At 55.5% G+C, this 18,268-nt stretch overlaps 1 protein-coding gene across 1 annotated transcript in view; it reads right to left on the bottom strand.

Annotated features, from left to right (window-relative positions):
- The window catches only part of LOC116937179 (uncharacterized), a 107,694-nt gene that overhangs the window by 53,777 nt on the left and 35,649 nt on the right, over window positions 1–18,268 (bottom strand). The window contains exon 6 of the mRNA XM_076064014.1: window positions 16,854–17,462. Within this exon, the coding sequence (XP_075920129.1) occupies window positions 16,854–17,462 (609 nt within the window). The remainder of the gene's footprint in view (window positions 1–16,853; window positions 17,463–18,268) is intronic.

Consider the following 18,268-nt stretch of genomic DNA (forward strand, 5'->3'; position numbering starts at 1 on the left):
TGTGTGTGTGTGACCTGTGTGTGTGTGACGTGTGTGTGTGACGTGTGTGTGTGACCTGTGTGTGTGTGACGTGTGTGTGACGTTTGTGTGTGACGTGTGTGTGTGACGTGTGTGTGTGAGACGTGTGTGTGTGTGACGTGTGTGTGTGACGTGTGTGTGTGACGTGTGTGTGTGACGCGTGTGTGTGTGACGTGTGTGTGACGTGTGTCTGACGTGTGTGTGTGTGTGTGTGTGACGTGTGTGTGTGACGTGTGTGTGACGTGTGTGTGTGTGACATGTGTGTGTGTGACGTGTGTGTGTGACGTGTGTGTGTGACGTGTGTGTGTGTGTCTGTGTGACGTGTGTGTGACGTGCGTGTGTGACGTGTGTGTGTGTGTCTGTGTGACGTGTGTGTGACGTGTGTGCGTGTGACGTGTGTGTGTGACGTGTGTGTGTGATGTGTGTGTGTGTGTGACGTGTGTGTGTGTGTGTGTGACGTGTGTGTGTGTGTGTGACGTGTGTGTGTGTGTGACGTGTGTGTGCCGGACGGGCAACTCTGTCGTGGACAATGCTGTGGGGGGAGGTCCAATTTTGATTGGCTCCTCCCCTCATGACGTCTGTGACCACCACAGTGGCTAAACGGGGGCTTTGGACGGGTGCGAGGGGCTGGTAACCCCTCCACCTTCAATTAATTACCACTAAACCGCGAATTAAGTATATAACTAATAAGCTTGTGCCGGAGGCCCCGGGGGGCCAGGCGTCTATGACGTCTCCTGGCCAAACCCCAATTGGCGGAGCCAGGAGACTGAATATCTACCCTCGGGGCTCCTCCAGAAACAACGAAAAACCACTACGGGTGGCCACGTGGAATGTTCGAACGCTCACTGCGTGAGGATGACCCTGCTGAGGCTGCGGTGCCTCAAATATTGGAAGAAGTCACCCCCTGTGAGTGGCTGGCTGAGGTGCCATCTGTTGAGGAAGTACTGAGGGCGATCCGGAGTCTGAGACCAGGAAAGGCAGCGGGCAGAGATGATCTCCCAAGCGAAATGCTGAGGGAGGGTGGCGTTTGTGCACAGACTGCCCTATATGACATCATAACAACAGTCTGGACCACTGGACGGGTTCCGCAGGATTGGAAGGATGCCCTGGTGGTCCCCCTTTTTAAGAAGGGGGACCGCACAGACTGTAACAACTACAGGGGCATTTCACTCCTCAGTGTGCCGGGAAAGGTCCTGGCAAGGATTATTCAGCATCGCCTTGCCAGGCACGCTGAGGAGAGGCTTGCGGAGCCCCAATGCGGTTTCAGGAAAGGGCGGTCCTGCACAGATGCCATATTTTCTGTCTGTCTGCTACAGCAGAGGTGTAGTGAATTCCAAAAAGACCTACATCTCTGCTTTATTGACCTGGTCAAGGCCTATGATACCATCAGTAAGCCTGGGCTCTGGGTTGTTCATCATGCTTTTGGAGTACCTGACCCTCTGCTCACGATCATTAAGGACCTTCATGATGGTGAGCGGGCCCGGGTAAAACTATGTGGCCGGGAGTCAGAGCTATTCCGTGTACACCTTGGGGTGCGACAGGGATGTCCTCTGGCTCCCACATTATTTAACATCTATTTTGACCACGTAGTTCGTGAAGCCTTCAATAGCTGTACCGGAGGAATCTCCATATGGTACAAATATAATGGGAGGCTGATCGATGCCCGGGTGCGGTCAAGGGATGGCTCCCTATTGCTCAACCACGTTATGTATGCTGATGATTTGGTAATAGCTGCTCATTCAGAGGAGGAGTTGGAGACGCTGCTGCTGAGACTGGAGCGTGCCACTAAGAGATGGGGCCTTACCATCAGCCCCACCAAAACTAAGCACCTGCCTGGGTATTTTGTACCATCGGACACTCCACCCCCACAACTCCAAATTGGTGATGGGGCAGTTGTGGAGCGAGTGGAGAGTTTCCCATACCTGGGCAGTGTGCTTATGACCGGCTCCAGTTTAACAGCAGAGGTCTCACTCCGAATCAGTCGAGCGGCAATATCTTTTCATCGGTTGCGTAACGCTGTGTGGAAGCTACCTGGTCTGTCGCTCCGCACTAAGCTTCAGGTCTTCTCGGCCACGGTCATTCCCTCCCTTCTCTACGCTTGCGAAACGTGGACCCCCCTAAGGGAACATCTTCGCCAATTAGAAACATTTAGGCTGGCCTGCCTACGATCCATCCTGGGTTTGGCCAGACTGGATTGTGTGAGGAGCTCACAAATCCTTGAAAGATCTGGGCAAGGTCCCATCGGTGAGCTCCTCCGGCGGGCAAGGCTGCGATGGCTGGGTCATGTAGCCCGCATGCCCAGCCACCGCATGCCGAAACAGCTTTTGTTCGGCCGGATTGAGGGGGCTAAACGGGCGTGGCACGGGCTAGAGAAGAGATGGAGTGATGTGGTACAGGAGGACGTGGAGCTGAGTGGACTTGCCGATGACTGGTACCAGCAGTGTCAAGATCGGCCTCTGTGGAGGAGGCTCGTGAAGGACACTGTGACGTGTGTGTGACGTGTGTGTGTGACGTGTGTGTGTGACGTGCGTGTGTGTCTGTGTGACGTGTGTGTGACGTGCGTGTGTGACGTGTGTGTGTGTGTCTGTATGACGTGTGTGTGTAGTGTGTGACGTGTGTGTGTGACGTGTGTGTGTGTGACGTGTGTGTGTGACGTGTGTGTGACGTGTGTGTGTGTAGTGTGTGGCGTGTGTGTGACGTGTGTGTGTGACGTGTGTGTGTGACGTGTGTGCGTGTGACTTGGGTGTGTGTGACGTGTGTGTGACGTGTGTGTGTGTGACGCGTCTTTGTGACGTGTGTTTGTGACGTGTGTGACGTGTGTGTGTGTGACGTGTGTGTGACGTGTGTGTGTGTGACGTGTGTGTGTAGTGTGTGACGTGTGTGTGTGACGTGTGTGTGTGACGTGTGCGTGTGTGTGATGTGTGTGTGATGTGTGTGTGACGTGTGTGTGTGACGTGTGTGTGTGACGTGTGTGTGTGTGACGTGTGTGTGACGTGTGTGTGTGACGTGTGTGTGTGACGTGTGTGTGTGTGACGTGTGTGTGACGTGTGTGTGACGTGTGTGTGTGAGACGTGTGTGTAGTGTGTGACGTGTGTGTGTAGTGTGTGACGTGTGTGTGTGTGTGACGTGTGTGTGGCGTGTGTGTGTGTGTGTGTGTGACGTGTGGGTGTGAGACGTGCGAGTGTGTGTGACGTGTGTGTGACGTGTGTGTGTGTCACGTGTGTGTGTGACGTGTGTGTGACGTGTGTGTGTGACGTGTGTGACGTGTGTGTGTGACGTGTGTGTGTGTGACGTGTGTGTGTGTGACGTGTGTGTGTGTGACGTGTGTGTGTGACGTGTGTGTGTGACGTGTGTGTGTGACGTGTGTGTGACTGTGTGTGTGTGACGTGTGTGTGACGTGCGTGTGTGACGTGCGTGTGTGACGTGTGTGACGTGTGTGTGTGACGTGCGTGTGACATGTGTGTGACGTGTGTGTGTGTGTGACGTGTGTGTGTGACGTGTGTGTGTGACGTGTGTGTGTGACGTGCGTGTGTGTCTGTGTGACGTGTGTGTGACGTGCGTGTGTGACGTGTGTGTGTGTCTGTGTGACGTGTGTGTGACGTGTGTGTGTGACGTGTGTGTGTGACGTGTTTGTGTGACGTGTGTGTGTGTGACGTGTGTGTGTGTGTGTGACGTGTGTGTGTGTGACGTGTGTGTGCCGGACGAGCAACTCTGTCGTGGACAGTGCTGTGGGGGGAGGTCCAATTTCGATTGGCTCCTCCCCTCATGACATCTGTGACCACCACAGGGGCTAAACGGGGGCTCTGGACGGGTGCGAGGGGCTGGTAACCCCTCCACCATCAATTAATTAACACTAAACCACGACTTAAACTGAAATATCTAACTAATAAGCTTATGCCAGAGGCCCCAGGGGGCCAGGCGTCTATGACGTCTCCTGGCCAAACCCCAATTGGCGGAGCTAGGAGATTGAATATCTACCCTCGGGGCTACTCCAGAAACAACGAAAAACCACTACGGGTGGCCACGTGGAATGTTCGAACGCTCACTGCGGAGGAGAGGCTGCTGCTCCTCTGTCGGGAGCTGGACCGGTACCGCCTGGATCTATGTGGCATTCAGGAGGTCCGGTGGACCGGTTCTGGCTCCTGCCACCATGAGGGGTAGACAGTCCTCTACTCGGGGCAGCAGACTGCCAAACAACAGGGTGTGGCTCTTCTTTTGAACAAAAGAATGAAGGGGGTGTGGGAGCGTGGCGGTGAGGTGTGGGAAGCTGTAAGCCCCAGGCTACTTTGGGCTCGCCTTCCCATCAACCGGAGGCGAGGAATGGTGGTCGTGGTTACTTATGCCCCCACCGAAGATGAACATCCGTGGAGGGATGCAGGCAAAGCCGATGAGTCAGATGCCTTCTATGACCTCCTGTCACAGGTGCTGGCTAAAGTGGCCCCTCGGGATTGAGTCATCTTGTTGGGTGACTTCAATGCCCGAGTTGGCCATGATGCTGGCACCTGGTCTGGAGTGATTGGAGGGCATGGGCCAGATCAGCTCAATAACAACGGTAGGAGGCTGCTAGATTTTTGTGCAGCCCATGAGCTTGTAATTACCAACAAGCTCTTCCGGCATCGGCGCATCCACACAACATCGTGGATCCATGCCGGGTCCAAGCAAGAACATCTGCTGGACTACATAGTGACGGACCAGCGGATGCGAGCCCATGTCCTTGACACCAGGACCTACCGTGGAGCTGATCTGCCCTCTGACCATCGACTTGTCATCTGTAAGATGCGCCTGCCATTCTTCCACTCTGGTGGTGGGTGTACACCCAGGACCCCATTCCAACCGAAAGTGGCCTGGTCTCAGTTATCTGATGAAAGTTGCAAGCGAGAATTTCATCATCGCTTGCGGCTGGGATTGGCATCGTCCCCGACTCCTCCTGATGTCGAGGGTAAATGGGCGAGGTTTAGGACTGTGACTCATGCAGCTGTAATGGCTGCTTTGGGTACGCGGTCCAGACCTCCCCAGAGACCCTGGCTGACAGAGGAGGTGTTCAGGATGGTTGAGAAAAAGCGACAAGCCCACTGTCATCGGCTACAGAATCCCACGTCAGAGAATGAGGAGGCTTACCGCAGCCTTCGCTCGGAGGTTCAGAGAGCCGTGAGGCGCTGCAAGGATGGGTGGTGGTCGCGGGTTGCTGAGGAAATGGAGTCTGCCTCAATGGCCCGCGATCACAAATCTCTATTTAACTACATCAAAAAAGTAACCTGCAGCGCCACACCTATTACCATCATTAGGGGAAAAAAACGGTGATCCAATCTCCGACCCCCAGGAACAGGTTTGCAGATTTGCTGAGCATTTCTGAGGTCCTGGGGGAGGGAAAATCCCTCAGCCAGGAAAGCATCGAGGCACAAAGTGAGGATGACCCTGCTGAGGCTGTGGTGCCTCAAATATTGGAAGTCACCCCCTGTGAGTGGCTGGCTGAGGTGCCATCTGTTGAGGAAGTACTGAGGGCGATCCGGAGTCTGAGACCAGGAAAGGCAGCGGGCAGAGATGATCTCCCAAGCGAAATGCTGAGGGAGGGTGGCGTTTGTGCACAGACTGCCCTATATGACATCATAACAACAGTCTGGACCACTGGACGGGTTCTGCAGGATTGGAAAGATGCCCTGGTGGTCCCCCTTTTTAAGAAGGGGGACCGCACAGACTGTAACAACTACAGGGGCATTTCACTCCTCAGTGTGCCGGGAAAGGTCCTGGCAAGGATTATTCAACATCGCCTTGCCAGGCACGCTGAGGAGAGGCTTGCGGAGCCCCAAATGGGGTTTCATGAAAGGGCGGTTCTGCACAGATGCCATATTTTCTGTCCGTCTGCTACAGCAGAGGTGTAGGGAATTCCAACAAGACCTACATCTCTGCTTTATTGACCTGGTCAAGGCCTATGATACCATCAGTAAGCCTGGGCTCTTGGGTTGTTCATCATGCTTTTGAAGTACCTGACCCTCTGCTCACGATCATTAAGGACCTTCATGATGGTGAGCGGGCCCGGGTAAAACTATGTGGCCGGGAGTCAGAGCCATTCCGTGTACACCTTGGGGTGCGACAAGGATGTCCTCTGGCTCCCACATTATTTAACATCTATTTTGACCACGTAGTTCGTGAAGCCTTCAATAGCTGTACTGGGGGAATCTCCATATGGTACAAATATAATGGGAGGCTGATCGATGCCCGGGTGCGGTCAAGGGATGGCTCCCTATTGCTCAACCACGTTATGTATGCTGATGATTTGGTAATAGCTGCTCATTCAGAGGAGGAGTTGGAGACGCTGCTGCTGAGACTGGAGCATGCCACTAAGAGATGGGGCCTTACCATCAGCCCCACCAAAACTAAGCACCTGCCTGGGTATTTTGTACCATCGGACACTCCACCCCCCACAACTCCAAATTGGTGATGGGGCAGTTGTGGAGCGAGTGGAGAGTTTCCCATACCTGGGCAGTGTGCTTATGACCGGCTCCAGTTTAACAGCAGAGGTCTCACTCCGAATCAGTCGAGCGGCAATATCTTTTCATCGGTTGCGTAACGCTGTGTGGAAGCTACCTGGTCTGTCGCTCCGCACTAAGCTTCAGGTCTTCTCAGCCACGGTCATTCCCTCCCTTCTCTACGCTTGCGAAACGTGGACCCCCTAATGGAACATCTTCGCCGGTTAGAAATATTTAGGCTGGCCTGCCTACGATCCATCCTGGGTTTGGTCAGACTGGATTGTGTGAGGAGCTCACGGATCCTTGAAGGATCTGGGCAAGGTCCCATCGGTGAGCTCCTCCGGCGGGCAAGGCTGCGATGGCTGGGTCATGTAGCCCGCATGCCCAGCCACCGCATGCCGAAACAGCTTTTGTTCGGCCGGATTGAGGGGGCTAAACGGGCGGGGCACGGGCTAGAGAAGAGATGGAGTTATGTGGTACAGGAGGACGTGGAGCTGAGTGGACTTGCCGATGACCGGTACCAGCGGTGTCAAGATCGGCCTCTGTGGAGGAGGCTCATGAAAGATGCTACTGGGCAGTTGGAGGCAGTCGCCCTCCAACAACAACGGAGGGCGGAGGAACGACGCTCACAACAACGAGCGGAGCGCCGGGTGGCTAAAGCACAGCAGGTTGGCACAGAAGGGGGCACAGGTGGTGCATCAGCCAGTTATCTCAGTCAGTCGACCCGTGGCACCTGGGTCAGCCCCGTGACCTCCTGCCAGCGGGCGTTCGACACTTCACGTGGCCTCAGGGTGCACATAGCCTGGCACAAGCGTCGTGGTGACGTCACCGCCACTTAGTGGCGAATGGCGGTTGTTGTTGTTGTTGACGTGTGTGTATGTATGTGTGTGTGACGTGTGTGTGTGTGACGTGTGTGTGTGACGTGTGTGTGTGTGTGTGAGACGTGTGTGTGTGTGACGTGTGTGTGTGTGACATGTGTGTGTGACGTGTGTGTGTGACGTGTGTTTGTGACGTGTGTGTGTGTGACGTGTGTCTGACGTGTGTCTGACGTGTGTGTGTGTGACGTGTGTGTGTGTGTGAGACGTGTGTGTGTGTGACGTGTGTGTGTGACTGTGTGTGTGTGTGACGTGTGTGTGTGTGACGTGTGTGTGACGTGTGTGTGACGTGTGTGTGTGACATGTGTGTGTGTGACGTGTGTGTGTGACGTGTGTGTGTGTGACGTGTGTGTGTGACGTGTGTGTGACGTGTGTCTGACGTGTGTCTGACGTGTGTGTGTGTGACGTGTGTGTGTGTGTGAGACGTGTGTGTGTGTGACGTGTGTCTGACGTGTGTCTGACGTGTGTGTGTGTGACGTGTGTGTGTGTGTGAGACGTGTGTGTGTGTGACGTGTGTGTGTGACTGTGTGTGTGTGTGACGTGTGTGTGTGTGACGTGTGTGTGTGACGTGTGTGTGACGTGTGTGTGACGTGTGTGTGTGACATGTGTGTGTGTGACGTGTGTGTGTGACGTGTGTGTGTGTGACGTGTGTGTGTGACGTGTGTGTGACGTGTGTCTGACGTGTGTCTGACGTGTGTGTGTGTGACGTGTGTGTGTGTGTGAGACGTGTGTGTGTGTGACGTGTGTGTGTGACGTGTGTGTGTGTGACGTGTGTGTGACGTGTGTGTGTGTGTGAGACGTGTGTGTATGTGACGTGTGTGTGTGACTGTGTGTGTGTGTGACGTGTGTGTGTGACGTGTGTGTGTGTGACGTGTGTGTGTGACGTGTGTGTGACGTGTGTGTGTGACATGTGTGTGTGACGTGTGTGTGTGACGTGTGTGTGTGACGTGTGTGTGTGACGTGTGTGTGTGTCTGTGTGACGTGTGTGTGACGTGTGTGTGTGTGACGTATGTGTGTGACGTGTGTGTGTGCTATGTGTGTGTGTGTGACGTGTGTGTGTGTGTGTGACGTGTGTGTGTGTGTGACGTGTGTATGTGTGTGTGACGTGTGTGTGCCGGACGGGCAACTCTGTCGTGGACAGTGCTGTGGGGGGAGGTCCAATTTCGATTGGCTCCTCCCTTCATGACATCTGTGACCACCACAGTGGCTAAACGGGGGCTCTGGACGGGTGCGAGGGGCTGGTAACCCCTCCACCTTCAATTAATTATAACTAAACCACGAATTAAACTGAAATATATAACTAATAAGCTTGTGCCGGAGGCCCCGGGGGGCCAGGCGTCTATGACGTCTCCTGGCCAAACCCCAATTGGCGGAGCCAGTAGATTGAATATCTGCCCTCGGGGCTCCTCCAGAAACAACGAAAAACCACTACGGGTGGCCACGTGGAATGTTCGAACGCTCACTGCGGAGGAGAGGCTGCCGCTCCTCTGTCGGGAGCTGGACCGGTACCGCCTGGATCTATGTGGCATTCAGGAGGTCCGGTGGACCGGTTCTGGCTCCTGCCACCATGAGGGGTAGACAGTCCTCTACTCGGGGCAGCAGACTGCCAAACAACAGGGTGTGGCTCTTCTTTTGAACAAAAGAATGAAGGGGGTGTGGGAGCGTGGCGGTGAGGTGTGGGAAGCTGTAAGCCCCAGGCTACTTTGGGCTCGCCTTCCCATCAACCGGAGGCGAGGAATGGTGGTCGTGGTTACTTATGCCCCCACCGAAGATGAACATCCGTGGAGGGATGCAGGCAAAGCCGATGAGTCAGATGCCTTCAATGACCTCCTGTCACAGGTGCTGGCTAAAGTGGCCCCTCGGGATTGAGTCATCTTGTTGGGTGACTTCAATGCCCGAGTTGGCCATGATGCTGGCACCTGGTCTGGAGTGATTGGACGGCATGGGCCAGATCAGCTCAATAACAACGGTAGGAGGCTGCTAGATTTTTGTGCAGCCCATGGGCTTGTAATTACCAACACGCTGTTCCGGCATCGGCGCATCCACACAACATCGTGGATGCATGCCGGGTCCAAGCAAGAACATCTGCTGGACTACATAGTGACGGACCAGCGGATGCGAGCCCATGTCCTTGACACCAGGACCTACCGTGGAGCTGATCTGCCCTCTGACCATCGACTTGTCATCTGTAAGATGCGCCTGCCATTCTTCCACTCCGGTGGTGGGTGTACACCCAGGACCCCATTCCAACCGAAAGTGGCCTGGTCTCAGTTATCTGATGAAAGTTGCAAGCGAGAATTTCATCATCGCTTGCGGCTGGGATTGGCATCGTCCCCGACTCCTCCTGATGTCGAGGGTAAATGGGCGAGGTTTAGGACTGTGACTCATGCAGCTGCAATGGCTGCTTTGGGTACGCGGTCCAGACCTCCCCAAAGACCCGGGCTGACAGAGGAGGTGTTCAGGATGGTTGAGAAAAAGCGACAAGCCCACTGTCATCGGCTACAGAATCCCACTTCAGAGAATGAGGAGGCTTACCGCAGCCTTCGCTCGGAGGTTCAGAGAGCCGTGAGGCGCTGCAAGGATGGGTGGTGGTCGCGGGTTGCTGAGGAAATGGAGTCTGCCTCAATGGCCCGCGATCACAAATCTCTATTTAACTACATCAAAAAAGTAACCTGCAGCGCCACACCTATTACCATCATTAGGGGAAAAAACGGTGATCCAATCTCCGACCCCCAGGCACAGGTTTGCAGATTTGCTGAGCATTTCTGAGGTCCTGGGGGAGGGAAAATCCCTCAGCCAGGAAAACATCGTGGCACAAAGTGAGGATGACCCTGCTGAGGCTGCGGTGCCTCAAATATTGGAAGAAGTCACCCCCTGTGAGTGGCTGGCTGAGGTGCCATCTGTTGAGGAAGTACTGTGGGCGATCCGGAGTCTGAGACCAGGAAAGGCAGCGGGCAGAGATGATCTCCCAAGCGAAAGGCTGAGGGAGGGTGGCGTTTGTGCACAGACTGCCCTATATGACATCATAACAACAGTCTGGACCACTGGACGGGTTCCGCAGGATTGGAAGGATGCCCTGGTGGTCCCCCTTTTTAAGAAGGGGGACCGCACAGACTGTAACAACTACAGGGGCATTTCACTCCTCAGTGTGCCGGGAAAGGTCCTGGCAAGGATTATTCAGCATCGCCTTGCCAGGCACGCTGAGGAGAGGCTTGCGGAGCCCCAATGCGGTTTCAGGAAAGGGCGGTCCTGCACAGATGCCATATTTTCTGTCTGTCTGCTACAGCAGAGGTGTAGTGAATTCCAAAAAGACCTACATCTCTGCTTTATTGACCTGGTCAAGGCCTATGATACCATCAGTAAGCCTGGGCTCTGGGTTGTTCATCATGCTTTTGGAGTACCTGACCCTCTGCTCACGATCATTAAGGACCTTCATGATGGTGAGCGGGCCCGGGTAAAACTATGTGGCCGGGAGTCAGAGCTATTCCGTGTACACCTTGGGGTGCGACAGGGATGTCCTCTGGCTCCCACATTATTTAACATCTATTTTGACCACGTAGTTCGTGAAGCCTTCAATAGCTGTACCGGAGGAATCTCCATATGGTACAAATATAATGGGAGGCTGATCGATGCCCGGGTGCGGTCAAGGGATGGCTCCCTATTGCTCAACCACGTTATGTATGCTGATGATTTGGTAATAGCTGCTCATTCAGAGGAGGAGTTGGAGACGCTGCTGCTGAGACTGGAGCGTGCCACTAAGAGATGGGGCCTTACCATCAGCCCCACCAAAACTAAGCACCTGCCTGGGTATTTTGTACCATCGGACACTCCACCCCCACAACTCCAAATTGGTGATGGGGCAGTTGTGGAGCGAGTGGAGAGTTTCCCATACCTGGGCAGTGTGCTTATGACCGGCTCCAGTTTAACAGCAGAGGTCTCACTCCGAATCAGTCGAGCGGCAATGTATTTTCATCGGTTGCGTAACGCTGTGTGGAAGCTACCTGGTCTGTCGCTCCGCACTAAGCTTCAGGTCTTCTCGGCCACGGTCATTCCCTCCCTTCTCTACGCTTGCGAAACGTGGACCCCCCTAAGGGAACATCTTCGCCAATTAGAAACATTTAGGCTGGCCTGCCTACAATCCATCCTGGGTTTGGCCAGACTGGATTGTGTGAGGAGCTCACAAATCCTTGAAAGATCTGGGCAAGGTCCCATCGGTGAGCTCCTCCGGCGGGCAAGGCTGCGATGGCTGGGTCATGTAGCCCGCATGCCCAGCCACCGCATGCCGAAACAGCTTTTGTTCGGCCGGATTGAGGGGGCTAAACGGGCGCGGCACGGGCTAGAGAAGAGATGGAGTGATGTGGTACAGGAGGACGTGGAGCTGAGTGGACTTGCCGATGACTGGTACCAGCAGTGTCAAGATCGGCCTCTGTGGAGGAGGCTCGTGAAGGACACTGTGACGTGTGTGTGACGTGTGTGTGTGACGTGTGTGTGACCTGTGTGTGTGACGTGTGTGTGTGTGACGTGTGTGTGTGACGTGTGTGTGTGTGACGTGTGTGTGTGACGTGTGTGTGACGTGTGTCTGATGTGTGTGTGTGTGACGTGTGTGACGTGAGTGTGTGACGTGTGTGTGTGACGTGTGTGTGTGTGACGTGTGTGTGTGACGTGTGTGTGTGACGTGTGTGTGTGACGTGTGTGTGTGTGACGTGTGTGTGTGACGTGCGTGTGTCTGTGTGACGTGTGTGTGACGTGCGTGTGTGACGTGTGTGTCTGTGTGACGTGTGTGTGACGTGTATCTGTGTGACGTATGTGTGTGACGTGTGTGTGCTATGTGTGTGTGTGTGTGACGTGTGTGTGTGTGTGTGTGACGTGTGTGTGCCGGACGGGCAACTCTGTCGTGGACAGTGCTGTGGGGGGAGGTCCAATTCCGATTGGCTCCTCCTCTCATGACGTCTGTGACCACCACAGGGGCTAAACGCGGGCTCTGGACGGGTGCGAGGGGCTGGTAACCCCTCCACCTTCAATTAATTATAACTAAACCACGAATTAAGTATATAACTAATAAGCTTGTGCCGGAGGCCCCGGGGGGCCAGGCGTCTATGACGTCTCCTGGCCAAACCCCAATTGGCGGAGCCAGTAGATTGAATATCTGCCCTCGGGGCTCCTCCAGAAACAACGAAAAGCCACTTCGTGTGGCCATGTGGAATGTTCGAACGCTCACTGCGGAGGAGAGGCTGCCACTCCTCTGTCGGGAGCTGGACCGGTACCGCCTGGATCTCTGTGGCATTCAGGAGGTCCGGTGGACCGGTTCTGGCTCCTGCCACCATGAGGGGTAGACAGTCCTCTACTCGGGGCAGCAGACTGCCAAACAACAGGGTGTGGGTCTTCTTCTGAACAAAAAAATGAAGGGGGTGTGGGAGCGTGGCGGTGAGGTGTGGGAAGCTGTAAGCCCCAGGCTACTTTGGGCTCGCCTTCCCATCAACCGGAGGCGAGGAATGGTGGTCGTGGTTACTTATGCCCCCACCGAAGATGAACATCCGTGGAGGGATGCAGGCAAAGCCGATGAGTCAGATGCCTTCTATGACCTCCTGTCACAGGTGCTGGCTAAAGTGGCCCCTCGGGATAGAGTCATCATGTTGGGTGACTTCAATGCCCGAGTTGGTCATGATACTGGCACCTGGTCTGGAGTGATTGGAGGGCATGGGCCAGATCAGCTCAATAACAACGGTAGGAGGCTGCTAGATTTTTGTGCAGCCCATGGGCTTGTAATTACCAACACGCTGTTCCGGCATCGGCGCATCCACACAACATCATGGATGCATGCCGGGTCCAAGCAAGAACATCTGCTGGACTACATAGTGACAGACCAGCGAATGCGAGCCCATGTCCTTGACACCAGGACCTACCGTGGAGCTGATCTGCCCTCTGACCATCGACTAGTCATCTGTAAGATGCGCCTGCCATTCTTCCACTCCGGTGGTGGGTGTACACCCAGGACCCCATTCCAACATAAAGTGGCTTGGTCTCAGTTATCTGATGAAAGTTGCAAGCGAGAATTTAATCATCGCTTGTGGCTGGGATTGGCATCGTCCCCGACTCCTCCTGATGTCGAGGGTAAATGGGCGAGGTTTAGGACTGTGACTCATGCAGCTGCAATGGCTGCTTTGAGTACGCGGTCCAGACCTTCCCAGAGACCCTGGCTGACAGAGGAGGTGTTCAGGATGGTTGAGAAAAAGCGACAGGCCCACTGTCATCGGCTACAGAATCCCACGTCAGAGAATGAGGAGACTTACCGCAGCCTTCGCTCGGAGGTTCGGAGAGCCGTGAGGCGCTGCAAGGATGGGTGGTGGTCGCGGGTTGCTGAGGAGATGGAGTCTGCCTCAGTGGCCCGTGATCACAAATCTCTATTTAACTCCATCAAAAAAGTAACCTGCAGCGCCACACCTATTACCATCATTAGGGGAAAAAACGGTGATCCAATCTCCGACCCCCAGGAACAGGTTCGCAGATTTGCTGAGCATTTCTGTGAGGTCCTGGGGGAGGGAAAATCCCTCAGCCAGGAAAACATCGTGGCACAAAGTGAGGATGACCCTGCTGAGGCTGTGGTGCCTCAAATATTGGAAGAAGTCACCCCCTGTGAGTGGATGGCTGAGGTGCCATCTGCTGAGGAAGTATTGAAGGCGATCCGGAGTCTGAGACCAGGAAAGGCAGCGGGCAGAGATGATCTCCCAAGCGAAATGCTGAGGGAGGGTGGCGTTTGTGCACAGACTGCCCTATATGACATCATAACAACAGTCTGGACCACTGGACGGGTTCCGCAGGATTGGAAGGATGCCCTGGTGGTCCCCCTTTTTAAGAAGGGGGACCGCACAGACTGTAACAACTACAGGGGCATCTCACTCCTCAGTGTGCCGGGAAAGGTCCTGGCAAGGATTATTCAGCATTGCCTTGCCAGGCACGCTGAGGAGAGGCTTGCGGAGCCCCAATGCGGTTTCAGGAAAAGGCGGTCCTGCACAGATGCCATATTTTCTGTCCGTCTGCTACAGCAGAGGTGTAGGGAATTCCAACAAGACCTACATCTCTGCTTTATTGACCTGGTCAAGGCCTATGATACCATCAGTAGGCCTGGGCTCTGGGTCGTTCTTCGTGCTTTTGGAGTACCTGACCCTCTGCTCACGATCATTAAGGACCTTCATGATGGTGAGCGGGCCCGGGTAAAACTACGTGGCCGGGAGTCAGAGCCATTCCCTGTACACCTTGGGGTGCGACAGGGATGTCCTCTGGCTCCCACATTATTTAACATCTATTTTGACCACGTAGTTCGTGAAGCCTTCAATAGCTGTACCGGGGGAATCTCCATATGGTACAGATATAATGGGAGGCTAATCGATGCCCGGGTGCGGTCAAGGGATGGCTCCCTATTGCTCAACCACGTTATGTATGCTGATGATTTGGTAATAGCTGCTCAGTCAGAGGAGGAGTTGGAGACGCTGCTGCTGAGACTGGAGCGTGCCACTAAGAGGTGGGGCCTTACCATCAGCCCCACCAAAACTAAGCACCTGCCTGGGTATTTTGTACCATCGGACACTCCACCCCCACAACTCCCAATCGGTGATGGGGCAGTTGTGGAGAGAGTGGAGAGTTTCCCATACCTGGGCAGTGTGCTTATGACTGGCTCCAGTTTAACAGCAGAGGTCTCACTCCGAATCAGTCGAGCGGCAATATCTTTTCATCGGTTGCGTAACGCTGTGTGGAAGCTACCTGGTCTGTCGCTCCGCACTAAGCTTCAGGTCTTCTCGGCCACGGTTATTCCCTCCCTTCTCTACGCTTGCGAAACGTGGACCCCCCTAATGGAACATCTTCGCCGGTTAGAAACATTTAGGCTGGCCTGCCTACGATCCATCCTGGGTTTGGCCAGACTGGATTGTGTGAGGAGCTCACGGATCCTTGAAGGATCTGGGCAAGGTCCCATCGGTGAGCTCCTCCGGCAGGCAAGGCTGCGATGGCTGGGTCATGTAGCCCGCATGCCCAGCCACCACATGTCGAAACAGCTTTTGTTCGGCCGGATTGAGGGGGCTAAACGGGCGCGGCACGGGCTCGAGAAGAGATGGAGTGATGTGGTACAGGAGGACGTGGAGCTGAGTGGACTTGCCGATGACTGGTACCAGCAGTGTCAAGATCGGCCTCTGTGGAGGAGGCTCGTGAAGGACGCTGCTACTGGGCAGTTGGAGGCAGTCGCCCTCCAACAACAACGGAGGGCGGAGGAACGACGCTCACAACAGCGAGCGGAGCGCCGGGTGGCTAAAGCACAGCAGGTTGGCACAGTAGGGGGCACAGGTGGTGCATACTTCACGTGGCCTCAGGGTGCACCTAGCCTGGCACAAGCGTCGTGGTGACGTCACCGTCACTTAGTGGCGAATGGCGGTTGTTGTTGTATCTGTGTGTGTGACGTGTGTGTGACGTGTGTGTGACGTGTGTGTGACGTGTGTGACGTGTGTGTGACGTGTGTGTGTGTGTGACGTTTATGTGTGTGATGTGTGTGAAGTGTGCGTGTGACGTGTGTGACGTGTAATGTGTGACGTTTTTGACGTGTGTGTGTGTGTGACGTGTGTGACGTGTGTGTGAAGTGTGTGACGTGTGTGTGTGTGTGTGTGACGTGTGTGTGTGTGAAGTGTGTGTGACGTGTAATGTGTGACGTGTGTGACGTGTGTGACGTGTGTGACGTGTGTGACGTGTAATGTGTGACGTGTGTTTGTGTGACGTGTGTGTGACGTGTATGTGTGTGACGTGTAATGTGTGACGTGTGTGAAGTGTGTGACGTGTAATGTGTGACGTGTGTGTGTGTGACGTGTGTGTGTGTGACATGTGTGTGTGTGACGTGTGTGTGTGACGTGTGTGTGTGTGACGTGTGTGTGTGTGACGTGTGTGTGTGTGACGTGTAATGTGTGACGTGTGTGTGTGTGACGTGTGTGTGTGTGACGTGTGTGTGTGACGTGTGTGTGACGTGTGTGTGTGTGACATGTGTGTGTGTGACGTGTGTGTGTGACGTGTGTGTGTGTGACGTGTGTGTGTGTGACGTGTGTGTGTGACGTGTGTGTGTGTGACGTGTGTGTGTGACGTGTGACGTGTGTGTGTGTGACGTGTGTGTGTGTGACGTGTGTATGTGTGACGTGTGTGTGTGTGTGACGTGTAATGTGTGACGTGTGTGTGTGTGACGTGTGTGTGTGAGACGTGTGTGTGTGTGACGTGTGTGTGTGTGTGTGACGTGTGTGTGACGTGTGTGTGTGTGACGTGTGTGTGTGTGTGTGTGAAGTGTGTGTGTGTGTGACGTGTAATGTGTGACGTGTAATGTGTGACGTGTGTGTGTGACGTGTGTGTGTGTGTGTGACGTGTGTGTGTGTGACGTGTGTGACGTGTGTGAAGTGTGTGACGTGTAATGTGTGACGTGTGTGAAGTGTGTGACGTGTGTGTGTGACGTGTGTGTGCGTGTCCTCACCGTAGGGCAGCGTGCCCACGCCCCCCGGTGGCCCCAGCGTGTACCCCAGCGGCGCCGGGTACGAGTACGCAGAAGCCGCCGCGGCCGCGGCCGCCTGAGAGTACGCGGCCACCGCCGCCGCGGTCGGGAGGTACGCGGACCCCGCTGCGGCGGCCGGGAGGTACGCGGACCCCGCTGCGGCGGCCGGGAGGTACGCGGACCCTGCTGCGGCGGCCGGGAGGTACGCGGATCCCGCTCCGGCGGCCGGGAGGTACGCGGACCCTGCTGCGGCGGCCGGGAGGTACCCGGAGCCCGCCCCGGCAGCCGGGAGGTACCCGGAGCCCGCTCCGGCGGCCGGGAGGTACGCGGACCCCGCTGCGGCGGCCGGGAGGTACGCGGACCCCGCTGCGGCGGCCGGGAGGTACGCGGACCCCGCTGCGGCGGCCGGCGAGTAGACGCCGGCCGGGGAGTAGGCGGAGGCCGGCGAGTAGAGGGCCGGGGAGTAGGCGGAGGCCGGCGAGTAGAGGGCCGGGGAGTACATGGAGGCCGGCGAGTAGAGGCCGGTCGAGGAGGCCGGCGTGTAGGCGCCGGCGGAGGAGTAGGCGACGCTGACGGGGGAGTAGGCGGATCCTGACGGGGGTGGTGGCGGTGGTGGGATTTGTGTGAAACGCGGAGGCACACCGGCGTGTGTGTGTGACGTGTGTGTGACGTGTGTGTGACGTGTGTGTGTGACGTGTGTGTGACGTTTGTGACGTGCGTGTGTGTGACGTGTGTGTGACGTGTGTGTGACGTGCGTGTGTGTGACGTGTGTGTGACGTGTGTGTGACGTGTGTGTGACGTGTGTGTGACGTGCGTGTGTGTGACGTGTGTGTGACGTGTGTGTGACGTGTGTGTGACGTGTGTGTGACGTGTGTGTGACGTGCGTGTGTGTGACGTGTGTGTGACGTGTGTGTGACGTGTGTGTGACGTGTGTGTGACGTGCGTGTGTGTGACATGCGTGTGTGTGACACGCAACAACAACCCCCTACCTACTCGTGGTGCCGGACGGCAACGCTGTGGTGGGCAGTCCCGTGGGTGGAGGGCCAACTTAACTACGGCTAAACCACGATGTCAAATATCTCATTAATAAGCTTGTGCCGGAGGCCCCGGGGGGCCAGGCGTCTAAGACGTCTCCTGGCCAAACCCCCAAATTGGCGGAGCCAGGAGATTGAATACCTACCCTCGGGGCTCCTTCAGAAACAACGAAAATCCACTTCGTGTGGCCACGTGGAATGTTCGAACGCTCACTGCGGAGGAGAGGCTGCCACTCCTCTGTCGGGAGCTGGACCGGTACCGCCTGGATCTATGCGGCATTCAGGAGGTCCGGTGGACCGGTTCTGGCTCCTGCCACCATGAGGGGTGGACAGTCCTCTACTCGGGGCAGCAGACTGCCAAAC

Source organism: Petromyzon marinus, unplaced genomic scaffold (genome assembly GCF_048934315.1).
Source record: "Petromyzon marinus isolate PM22_M1 ecotype Great Lakes invasive population unplaced genomic scaffold, UKy_Petmar_22M1.pri1.0 PM_Scaffold_271, whole genome shotgun sequence".
NCBI classification, from domain to species: domain Eukaryota; kingdom Metazoa; phylum Chordata; class Hyperoartia; order Petromyzontiformes; family Petromyzontidae; genus Petromyzon; species Petromyzon marinus.